At 36.2% G+C, this 13,156-nt stretch overlaps 1 protein-coding gene across 5 annotated transcripts in view; it reads left to right on the top strand.

The window, feature by feature from the left end:
• The first annotated feature begins 1,511 nt into the window (after positions 1 to 1,511).
• The window catches only part of fam13a (family with sequence similarity 13 member A), a 56,485-nt gene continuing 44,840 nt past the window's right edge, over positions 1,512 to 13,156 (top strand). For 3 of the 5 annotated variants that reach the window (XM_084396331.1, XM_084396332.1, XM_084396329.1), the window contains exons 1-3: positions 4,922 to 5,195; positions 8,356 to 8,565; positions 12,779 to 12,956. In XM_084396331.1, coding sequence (XP_084252457.1) covers positions 4,934 to 5,195; positions 8,356 to 8,565; positions 12,779 to 12,956 — 650 coding nt within the window. In that variant the 5' untranslated portion in view covers positions 4,922 to 4,933. Of the gene's footprint in view, positions 1,790 to 4,921; positions 5,196 to 8,355; positions 8,566 to 12,778; positions 12,957 to 13,156 lie in introns of those variants that run through there. The other 2 variants (XM_084396333.1, XM_084396330.1) reach the window with 1 other exon arrangement.

The raw sequence follows: 13,156 nt of genomic DNA, 5'->3' as shown, positions 1-13,156 counted from the left end.
ACTCTAGAGAAAAAAAACCTGTAGCTCATTGTGTCAAGATTTATTCTTTAAATATTTTCATTTAACACTAAAAATGAATACGCTATATCTAATCAATAAAATTGTGGCAACAGATTACAAGCAATATTATTAATTAAATTTAACAAATTAGAAGTGAGTAATAATAAAAGTAACCATTTAAAATTAGTAAAATTTACAAAAAAAAAAATGTATTGCCAACATTGAAGACACCTGATGTTAACAAGCAGAATCACTGAAGGTGAAAACCGTAATTTTAAGTCACCATTATGGTGATCAGTGTTTGTTTTAGTTGGGCTCTTGACCTTAAATCATTGACTTTAGATTTTGTTTGGTTGCTGTACCTGAGTTATAACAGCCAGATGAACAAAGAGAAAAGGTGATCTGATGGTGTTGGTTATGTTTTAACATAATCATTATTTCACAATAATTTGACCTGAATCTCTGACCTCTGGTTTTTCTAAAAAAAATCCTTTGATCATATCCTTTGGCATATGTGACCCTGGATCACAAAACCAGTCACATGTCGCACGGGTATATTTGTGGCAATAGCCAACAATACATTGTATGGGGCAAAATTATTGATTTTTCTTTTATGCCAAAAATCATTAGGATATTAAGTAAAGATCATGTTCCATGAAGATATTTTGTACATTTCCTACCGTAAATATATAAAACATTTATTTTTCTGAGTGAATGCAGCACAATCGCGAACATAAATGGACAACTTTAAAGGCGATTTTCTCAATGTTTAGATTGTTTTGCACCTTCAGATTCCAGATTTTCAAATAGTCGTATCTCGGCCCAAAATTGTTCTATCCTAACAAACCATACATCAATGGAAAGCTTATTTATTCATTTATTTATTTATCTCAATTTAAAAAATTTTTTTACCCATGTGACTGGTTTTGTGGTCCAGGGACATATGCCTAAATGATTGAAATCAGCATTTTAGTCAAATATAAATTTTGAAATGGATGATAATTAAACCGGTTAGTGAAGGAAAAGCAGCCAATAAGTGTCCAGCATACATGTGAATAGTTTAAAAACATCCCAGGATGCACCTCATGAAGTTGGTTGACAGAATAAACAAGGTTCTAAACTGGAATCATTAGACAAAGGCTGGTGACCTTAATGTTTCCAAAAAATATACAGTTAACATGTTTTGGCCTCTAAATAATTCCCACACATCCATTTTTTTTTTTTTATTCAGCCCAAAACCCTGTGCATACAAATTTGCCCATCTTGAATTTCTCACTTAAATGAATGACAAAATTCTAAAATATCAAAACATAAACATGCAAAGAAAGACAAGTTTAAGTTAAATTAAGCTTAAAATGTGTACAACAGACAACAAAGACCCCTCATACCAACACAGAAAAGTTGTGAATTGGTCTTTGATGCAGCTTCCGTTCATTTGCCCCATGTGGAGAGACTTTCAAAGGTTTGGGCCAACTGGTCATGTGACTCACAACACCAGCCAATTGGAGCACAGGGCTCAGATTTCATCTGGTGTGGAGAGGAGTCACTAAACTCCACTGAGCTTTTAGGAAAGGGAGGCTGACTCCTCTGCTTAGCCTCTGAAGTTTTCCGATACATTTAGTCTGTCCAAAGATGGACTAAACAACACATTATGAGCTGTGGACTTTGTTATGGGATGTTAAGGAGACCACTGTAAGAAAGCAGAAGGATTTTGGGGAATTAATACTGTTTCACCACAGGCTCTTCCTGGAAGAAGAGGGAGATGGGGGCTGGAGCAATAACCATCTGTGTAAGTACAAAAAAACATGCTGGTCAACTCCATATAAGGCAGCTAGTTTTGAAAGAGTGTGTTTGTGTTTACACATTGAGGAGTTTCTGCATACATCAGTGTGCATGAGAGCTGGCTGTGATCCTGGACTTATTAAACTGGGTGAAAGCCGCTAGACTGAGGTCATTTCTTCCCATCTGCTCTCCTGGAAATGAAAACATCTGTCAGCTTCAGTGAAACTTTCTATATAAATCAGCATTACTTTGGTGCAGTATGCATTGAGAACAACATCCAAAACGTGTACCTTTAGGGGTACAACAGCTTGTTACTGGGAACTGGGTACAACTTTTTTACACCTTGTTTACGTTACACCTAAAAGGTCCACAGTTGTGACTATAAGGGTACATATTACTACTCTGAAGTGCTCATATGTACCTTTAGGGGTAGATAAGGCACAAAGTTGTCCTTTTAAAGGGACTGCCACGTTGGCAAGCTGTTGAACTTCTGAAGGAACAGTTTTGCACATTTGTTCTGGCAGTGTTGTAAACTATATGCTAGCTTCTACTTTATAATAGCAGGGATGTTCTGCAGCTGTTGTTAGCGTTCATTGCTACAACCAGTCGCTCTGAGGACCACACACAGCATATGTGCACGCATGCGTGTGAGATATGAATGAACATGCTGAGACTCGCTTCTCACCTAACAGAGTTTGTGATATTGAACCAGTTTAGTTTCTGAGCTAGCTTAACTATTCAGTTAGACGTAGACAAGGTTAGACATGTTATGTTGAAGTAACTCATGTGATATGAGGGGCTTACTGAGGTGTATTTATCAGACTGTGGGGGAGGGTTTGAAGATCCATTGGCCTCCCCTAAGAGTCAAAGCAGGGGGCGTCATTAAGTAATAAGGACATTGTCTAAACCTGTAATGGAAACTTGCAGCACAGACTTCTTTTATTTCTCTCATTGACTGTGAATAGCATGACTGTATGTTAACACGTGTGGCCCTTTCACATACAGTATGAAGTGTTGTGAGGGTTAGGGGTGACTTCATGGACATCTGTTACTGTAGGTCTCTCATGAGTAGCTCAGACGAGCTTATGTTCTTAACGCCAAATTCAGGGACTTTAGGAAGCATACTGAGATATAGGGCTTCCATGCTAACTAGATTAAATATGTACTGTTCAATATACAGTATATATATATAAAAAATTATCATGTATATATATATACACACACGTATACACACACACACGTTTTATGGCGACTTTCCATAGACACAATGATTTTTATACTGTACTGTATATTTTACTATAGTACTATTTAGCTGTTTTGCCCCTCTGATTCTGCTCCTGAAAGATACATGCACTTATACTGTGTATGGTCCTTCAACTGTTGAAACAGAAATAATTGGTATTTGAGCTGATTATTCATTTGAGCATAAGATAAACATGTGTGTTGTGTTCACAATGGAGCCTGGGTCACGCTTTGCTGAAAAAGGACATTTGGTCCAGAACACCCAATTAGAAGATGCTCACGATAGGCTGAAGAGCTTATTCGAGAACGAGCAGCAACCTTCTCCTTAAGAACTGCTGATAACCTCTGAATACAATAAATTCTGTTGCTCTTTTATTCAGGATGCATTGTATCTGTATGTTTGTGACTCAAAGAATGAATTTTGATGAAAAAAGCTTTTTGTTAAGTCAGTGTCTGTAAACTCTCTTCCATGATGCAACTGGATACTTCATAATCGTATTTTAAAAGTTGATGCAGAAAGATTATATTTACACATAGCCCTGCTGAAAAATATCTTAGCTTAAAATGGTTTGCTGGTCTTCAGATGATCTAGCTGGTCTCCTGTCTTTGGCTTAAGAGTGCTTTTTTCACAGCAATATAAGCAACCCTTGAAGAACAATAATTTCTGCTACTGTACATAACTTGCTATTAGCCACCATATCACTTGTCAATATAGATGTTGTGGTAACCATCAAAATATGTGAATGCCTTTTAAATGATTAAGAAAGTAGATATTAAGTTTATTAATATATATTATAGATTAATTATAATATTATAGATATTAATTATATATTAAACACACGCACACAAACACACATAATATAAATATATATTTAATATAATATAAATACAAAATATAAATTATATAGATAAATATAAATAAATTATATAGTATAGAATTAAGTAACAAGTCTCTCGCTCTCTATATATAATTATAATATAAATAAATTGCAAATATATCACTTATTTTTATTTATTTATACAATTTTGATTAATGTAATTTGTTATAAATAATATATCTGTATGATTTTAATATATATATATATATCATTTATCAATCATAAGTTAAAATTCTCTCTCTCTCTCTCTCTATATATAAATATTTATAATATAAATATTTACATTTCTCTCTCTCTCCATATATATATATATATAAAATTGTTTTATATTTATTTATACAATTTTGATTAATAGTATTATTATAAATATGTATATATGTATATGTATGTGTGTATATATATATATATATATATATTATATGTATATATATATATATACATATATATTTATATATATTATATGTGTATATATATATATATATATATATATATATAATATGTAATGTATATATATGTATATATGTGTGTGTGTGCGCGCCATTTTATATATATATATATATATATATATATATATATATATATATATATATATATATATATATAAAATGTTTTTATTTGTTATATAAATAAATAAGTTAAAATATATTTTTTATATAAATATTAAGAATATATATAAATTAAAATTCTTTATATGTAATTTTCTATATACATACTAATATACAGGTTTATTACTGTACCTAATAAATTTTTGACCTTTTATTGTCTCACCAAACTTCCTGAATGCATAACATTCAAAGTGTTCCTCCTCTAGAGCTCTGGCCACAGCTGAGTTTGATATATTGTCAGCTGTCAGCTTGAGTCTGTGTGTTTCCTCTCACCTGGTAACAGGTGCATGGCAACCCCTGCTTACGTAGACACACACACACACACTGACCTCCCTTCCTCCTGTTTCCTGCCAGTGACAGATCCAGCTACACTGGCAATGGGAAGTCTCGGGTATAAAGGCTGATATATGGACTATAGGGGTCTTAATGATGCAGACAGTCAGAACGGTGGATGTGGTTGACTGCTCCTCTCTCTTCTGCTTTTCAAAGCACAACAAGGCAGCGGTTCAGATTAAGGAGGATGTAAAGAGGATGGTGCAGCTGCCCATGCTTAAACCCTCTCCGGCCACCGGCGCTGGGGGAAAGAAGATCTTCGGCGTGTCCCTGGTGAAGTTGAGCGAACTGGGACTTGTCAAGGACGGAGTTCCTGTGGTGGTCCGGTGTATGGTGGAGTATCTGGAAAAGCATGGTAAGTGTCATGGTTTTCTAAGGTGTTGGTGTAAAGAAATCTGATCTGGGGACAATGATAAAGAATTAAAAGTAACCTGAGTTTTTGCAATTGTTATGCTTTAAGCAACTAATAACATGTCATAATCTAGCCTGCATTCTTACAAAGAAATAATCAGGTGTCTGATATAGGCCTAAGCGTTACCTGGCAATTTATAATATTATATATAGCCTATATATGAAGAGTTCAGATGCAAAAGCCTCTAAGTGCCATCTGAAATTTTCTTCTAGAATGATCATTTTTATAAAGCTTGTATATTTAAGTTAAGTAATTTCACTTAAATAACAATTAATAGGTAATTTTCATTGCCGTTTAAGTGAAATTATTGAACTTAAATATACGAGCTTGATAAAAATGATCGTTCTAGAAGAAAATTTCAGATGGCACTTAGAGGCTTTTGCATCTGAACTCTTCATATATACATTATAATTGTTTTCAGAGGTGCAACGGGTTCTTCTTAAGTAACAAGCAGCAGAATAATTTATTTTCCCCTCTTAAATTTAATGAGAATGATTCCAAGCATTGCATTATAGATTATATTAAAATGTATTATATTATATAGGCCCTACACAGTTTTTAAGACACAAGTTTAAAAAAAACAGTATGTTTTCTTTTATATTAGACATTTTAATATTTTTCTCTTGCTACATAAAATGGGTTGTTAACATAAAATATATATATTTTAATCATCAATTCATATTACATGATCAAAGGTTAATTTAGATGTCTACATTTTAGGCCAACAAAGAGTCTTTTTCAAGACTTTTGTTTTTGTTTTATAATATCAATTGCCTACTGTGGTGGCATGCATTTTTAAAGGTACAAATATTTTACATAGTCATGATATCTCAATTGATTTGAGGTCATAGAAAATGTTTACGTTTTTTTTTATTAGGAAAATGTTATTCAAAATAATTTAGATAAAGTTCAAAGTGTGAGACATATTTTAAAGGTGCACTATATTAGGCTACTTATTTTTTTTGCTCAAAATTAACTAAATAATGAGTAAATACATCATCAATCCTTCTTCTACAACGTGTTTTTGTGTTACCTTTATTCACTATGGTAAGCCTATTATGTTTACATTTTAGACCTGACGGGATGGTTTTCGCGGGAAATTGCGTAGCCTACATATGTCACTCGCCGTAAATAGAGAAAAATTGCTCCAGTTGGTTAGTTAGTTGTCACAAACCACCTGGAAAGGTTGAGATATAACAGCTAAATCTCCTCCTGGGAATCAGCCGTTTAAAAAAAACGTCAAACAGAAGAGAGTCTGCTGGCAAAAAGCGAACGCGACAGACCTCGTAATAAAACCAGATTCAATTGGCTTGGCTTTTCGGAGATGGCGAGAACTGGTGGATTTGAAATGTTGCAAAAGCAACACGGAAATGAAGGCGTTATTATAACTCAACATGTGAGTCAGGTATTTTATTGAACAGATAAATTGCTCTAACAGACTGCATTGTAAAGCGTTATCTATTGTAAAGGGTCATTTTCATCCGCACAGTCAGTCACCAGAGCCGAAGCACAGCCACTGCTAAATGTATGCAGTTTTTTTTTTCTTTAACCGCTAGAGGGCCAAAGGTTAGTGTAGTGAATGTGAACTGGCAAGGAGTCTATTTATGGATAGAATGAACTGCCGTAGCCCAGGCGACATCTAGTGTTTATATCTATGGCATACTGCTCCCTATTTTTTTACAGTCTATGACTGCTCCCAATAAGTGACAAAATAACGCCAACATTTTCCTATTTAAGTAACATGTTGTGATTTGTATAGTCACAGCGTGTACGAATAACAAGGTCACATGAGACACAGCCATCTTCTAACCGTTACATACTGGGAACTATATTCTCAGAAGGCGAAGCACTGCTAGTGATTTACTCCAACTCTGAGCGAACTCTCTGCTCCACCTCACCACGGGGCTTCTCAGGTACTGCGAGCAAATCACTCCGCCCAAGTAGAAGTGCTTCGCCTTCTGAGAATATAGTTCTCAGGGTATGTATGGACAGTGGACTTATCTAACTCTGGGGGATACGGTGAAAAAGCTAAAGTCCCAAAAAGTCGGTGTGTTCCTTTCCTGTTTTTTCCCCCCAAGAATACTGTGTGGGTATAATTAGTGCACTTTTGCCCATGTTGGCTGCAGTGAATGTGAACTGGCAAGGAGTCTATTTTTTCTTCCTGCCAGTAGCCTACTTCACATGTTGTCTAAGAACATAAAGTCACAGCTTTTACTGCTTAAGTGAACAGCTCAAATCCTTTAGCCAACAAGACCGCTGTGACAATGAGGTAATTGGGTACCGGATCAAGGTCAACCCAAATGAAAAAACAATGGCAACATCTGATTTTTTACCATATTATATAATCACTTTTGGAAAACGAATAACATTTATTATTATAAATTATATTTTCGTGATATTTCAGAGTGCCTTTTGTATTATTTATTTGAAAACAAAAGTTAACGAGCACATTTTTAAAGTTACAAACACAAATGCATATGTATGATAAATGCAAGTTATGACATCAGACATGACATATCAAAAACATAACAAAACTGCAAGGTTGAAAAGAGAACAATACTGTTATATTTAATAACACTGTTCAAATATGTATGATAAAAATGTATCATGTTATTCAATTAAAATCAAATGGGTAACTGAGTGGGGCAACATAAACTAGTGCCAGACCAATGAATCTGAATATTTTCTCGCTTCTTATTAACACTCCATTGCTTGAATTAGAATTTTATCCATTAACCAAATACATTTTCAGTACTAAAAGATTAAAATTCGTTCGTATTATATTTGTGTCATACTGTACAAACAATCAAACTGGTTATAAGCCTGAAACCTAGAAGCTGCAGTTGTGCTTGTTCTCCACCTGGTGGTGCTGTGCCCTTTCAGATCAACTCACTGCACTGGGCCTTTGAGAAAACATGGTGTGTTAACTGTGACTACATTTGAACAAGTGTTTTACTTATTGATTACCGTATTGATCAATATTAGCTCTACATTTGAGCTAAGAGTGCCACACTTTTGTTTATTACTTGCTGTTGAAACCCTAAAATGTTAGTTTTAACTAAACATAACTTTGCGTCTCTCTTATGATGCCACAATCTGTCAGGTCTTCGTCAGGAGGGTCTGTTCAGAGTGAACGGCAGCGTTCGGACAGTGGATAACCTGCGGCAGAGGTTTGATGGTGGAGAAGAGGTGGATCTTCTTCAGGAAGCAGACACTTTTGCTGTCGCCAGTTTACTGAAACAGTTTTTGAGGGATCTACCTGAAGGTCTCATCCATCCCTCCATCCACAGTCATCTCATCCAGCTGCACCAGGGTGAGTCACCTGTAGTCTTCATTCATGGGTGGTGTGGTATAGTGCAATATTATAGGTTGTAGAAAAAAAAAAACGGTGTAGAAACAACTTTCACTCAAAAATGGCTGGCAAGCAATTTCAAAGAAATGGCAAGTAACACGATGAGTTAAACCAGAGCCCGTCTACGGAGAGCCTGTCCACTCCCTATTAAGCCCTATTGTACCGAATTTTGGTTGTAGTACCACCAGAGTTCCACTGGGGGCGCTCGCCATGAGTGCAGAATGAATGGGAGTCAATGGGGCTAGACGGCTAAATTTGTCTCTTTCACCCGATTGCCGTTGAGAAATCTCAGATGTGATTGTAGATTTTGCAAGTTCAACATGGGTTTTAGGTCGAAAGTTGAATGAACGAGTACTTATGTCGTTTTGATTTCTTACAGGTTGAGTTGTTGTTGCCCATAACACGCTAGCATTCTGCTAATGACGTCAGCATTCTGACGTCATTGACATTTTGAAAGACTTTTTTAAAGCAAATAAGTGACTCTAAAAAATCTAACACCCAGCAATATGTAATTTCTTTGCATCTCCTTTCGAATACAACATTCAAATTACTAGACAAAAAATTATATCCTGAGAAAAGTGGATTTTGAGGGGTATACCGCCATTGACCTCCATTCATTCTGCACTCGTCCTGTGAGCGCCCTCATATGGAATCAGAGTGGAACTGCAACCAGTTCAGAAGCCGGAAGTGTACTGAGAGTGAAACTTCTCGCCATATTAGACATTCTCTGGTTAAACGTAGGGAAAACCGAAACGGCGTTGCTAATTCAATAATATATTATTTAAACAAATATAGGAGGAAAATTATATTTCAATGATTTTGGTTTCGCTCGCAGAACTTTTGTGTTCTATCTCAAACCGTTGGAAATAGTGCTGTCAAATCGATTAATTGCGATTAATCGCATCTAACATAAAAGCATGTAAATATAAACACTGTATATTCTGTATACATACACACACATATTATATATCTACAAACTTTTAATCGATTAGACAGCACTAGTTGGAAATAACAGGTGGGAGGATAAGCTATACATTACTTTAATTGATAAAACTAATGCATTACTTTAGTGGATGAATGCAAAATGATTAAAATATAATTTACCCTCCCATTTCATATTTTTTAAATGCATATCAAAGTATTTGACCATGTCCCCTTAGGCCGGGGCTTCATATAAACCCCACAAAATTCTCACCATTGTACATCCTCATCCCATGTGTAAGTTTTTGATATGTTTATATGTTATACAATATTATTTACATATATACAATTTATTTAATTCATAATAGCAAAGTAGGTCAGCGGTTTAGTGCCAGTCATAACTGTTAGCTGTTTATCGACTGAAATGATTTGGGTGAAGGTTATGCTTCTATCTTAAGCACATGAGTCATCTTCAGGCCTGTGACTGAGCAGAGCGGTCTTAAGGTTTTCTACAGTAGTAGAAGTTTAATCTAAACTGTACAATGGTAAGTGCTCTAAATCTTGCTTTATGTCTTTTCACACTGTTTGAAGAGCTCTAGGAGGGATTTTGGCTTCTGACTGGTGTAAAAGATTAGACAGAGCTTTAGTAAACGGCATTGTTTTACTGGCTCACATCCAGTGGATCCATTAAAATCATAAAAACATTTTTTTGAATTTGCAACTGTCTCATCCTTCACCGACCTCTACGACATACAGAGAGGAGACTTTGCTTAATTAATGTGGTCTTGTGTCAGAGATCAGCAGTGCGCTGATACTGTAAATGCCTCAGTTTCGTATTAAAGATGGCAAATAAAAGGAGGAATTATGAGAACTGTATTTTTGACAGACTTGTTTGCTGCAGTTTTTTTCTCTCTCCCTCTCTGTTGGTGTCCCAATCTCCCTCTTTTTGTGGCATGTGTGAGACGCTATATATCCTGCGCAGATGGTGCATTTTGTGTGCCAGAAAACAAGGATTAATAAAGACATATTTGTTTTGGAAATGTTATGTATTCACGCAGAGACAGTAGAGTTACACACATGAAATCTTGGATTTGATTTCAATAAATATTCATTTATTAAGATATTTTTTTTCAATTTGTTTACCCCCCCCCCCAAAAAAAATCTAACATTTTAACAGTTAATATATTGAGAGATTTGTGCAAATGAAATATTAAATTATTGCTAAAAATTATTGCTAAAAGAATTGCAGCTTAGCTTTTGCCCCTTGTTCTAAATCACCCCCATACCCTCATTCACTATTCCCTACATTACTCCTCTAATACAGTTCACTTGAAGGAGTGAATGAAAAAGAATGAGTGAATTTGGACACTGAGTGCCGTTTAACGTTTAATAATTATTTGAAACTTAGCAAACTGGCAGCTCCAGTAAATGAAAAATTAAAAGATTCATCCTGAACTCTGTCATGGAAACTAGCATGTATAAACTTTAATTAAACACTTTAATAACCAAGTAAAAAGGAATTATTTATACCTGTATGATATTACGCTGTACCCACATTGGACCAGCGGTTTTTGAGGATGGATGGATGGATGAATGATTCAGATGCGGGCGCCATCATTACACTCGTTATTGCGGTGCATTGTGGGATTGAATGAGTGCACACGATAACGCCCACTATGGTTTCAGACACCACTAAATGGCTGTTCCCTTCAAATAGTGCCCTATGCTCATAGTGAGGTTCTGTTTAGTGGTTATGAAGCAGTCACACTTCAGCAATTTTGTCCGACTGTCTCCTTTAGCATGACGTGGCCCTTTCTCTTCCTGTCACCCTTCCCCTACTTCTTACAGAGCAGTTTTGAGTCAGCTTTTTCACTTCCACATTTACAATTCACCTTAAAAGCACCATAAATAATACTTGTCGCCACTTCCTGTTTTCCAGCTTTTTCCTAACCACTGTTCCGGAGCTCTGTTTCTATTTGAAAATCAGCTAAAATAAAACATGTATTTCATTTGCAATATTATTATTTACAATATACACTCACCTAAAGGATTATTAGGAACACCATACTAATACTGTGTTTGACCCCCTTTCGCCTTCAGAACTGCCTTAATTCTAAGTGGCATTGATTCAACAAGGTGCTGAAAGCATTCTTTAGAAATGTTGGCCCATATTGATAGGATAGCATCTTGAAGCTCCCGTTCCACCACATCCCAAAGATGCTCTATTGGGTTGAGATCTGGTGACTGTGAGGGCCATTTTAGTACAGTGAACTCCTTGTCATGTTCAAGAAACCAATTTGAAATGATTCGAGCTTTGTGACATGGTGTATTATCCTGCTGGAAGTAGCCATCAGAGGATGGGTACATGGTGGTCATAAAGGGATGGACATGGTCAGAAACAATGCTCAGGTAGGCCGTGGCATTTAAACGATGCCCAATTGGCACTAAGGGGCCTAAAGTGTGCCAAGAAAACATCCCCCACACCATTACACCACCACCACCAGCCTGCCTACCATCTGAATGTCTCAACAGAAATCGAGACTCATCAGACCAGGCAACATTTTTCCAGTCTTCAACTGTCCAATTTTGGTGAGCTTGTGCAAATTGTAGCCTCTTTTTCCTATTTGTAGTGGAGATGAGTGGTACCCGGTGGGGTCTTCTGCTGTTGTAGCCCATCCGCCTCAAGGTTGTGCGTGTTGTGGCTTCACAAATGCTTTGCTGCATACCTCGGTTGTAACGAGTGGTTATTTCAGTCAAAGTTGCTCTTCTATCAGCTTGAATCAGTCGGCCCATTCTCCTCTGACCATTTTCGCCCACAGGACTGCCGCATACTGGATGTTTTTCCCTTTTCACACCATTCTTTGTAAACCCTAGAAATAGTTGTGCGTGAAAATCCCAGTAACTGAGCAGATTGTGAAATACTCAGACCGGCCCGTCTGGCACCAACAACCATGCCACACTCAAAATTGCTTAAATCACCTTTCTTTCCCATTCTGACATTCAGTTTGGAGTTCAGGAGATTGTCTTGACCAGGACCACACCCCTAAATGCATTGAAGCAACTGCCATGTGATTGGTTGATTAGATAATTGCATTAATGAGAACTTGAACAGGTGTTCCTAATAATCCTTTAGGTGAGCGTATGCTCAGAAGATTCAGATTTTAGCTTTACTGGACACATCAGTTCTGAATTATATTAATATCTTCCTTTTTAAAATATGAAACCCTTCATTATATTTGTGTTGTTCTGTCAGAATCGGATGAGGATTACTTCTGTAAGGACCTGTGTGAGCTCCTACATCAGCTGCCAGAGATCCACTACAGTCTCCTGCATTACCTATGTCACTTCCTGTCCCAGGTGGAACAGGAACACGCTCATAACCGCATGACCGCGACCAACCTGGCCACAGTGTTTGGGCCCAACGTCTTCCAGTAAGTCACAGTCACACAGTGCAACACAAGCAAACCAGTGAAATATTTTTCATTTTCATCAATTATATAAACTGATCAAGTTTTTAACTTTACATTTAAGTTCACTTTTACTGCAATTTAGTTTCGTAGCACAGGTTAATTTCTGAAAGCTGTAAATGCTTTTCCCTGAAATAATCTGAATAATTTTAGCTCTTTGTGCA

This window comes from Rutilus rutilus (assembly GCF_951802725.1).
Source record: "Rutilus rutilus genome assembly, chromosome: 2".
NCBI classification, from domain to species: domain Eukaryota; kingdom Metazoa; phylum Chordata; class Actinopteri; order Cypriniformes; family Leuciscidae; genus Rutilus; species Rutilus rutilus.
The sequence above is the reverse complement of the archived record's forward strand: the minus strand, read 5'-3'. Positions and strand labels throughout refer to the sequence as shown.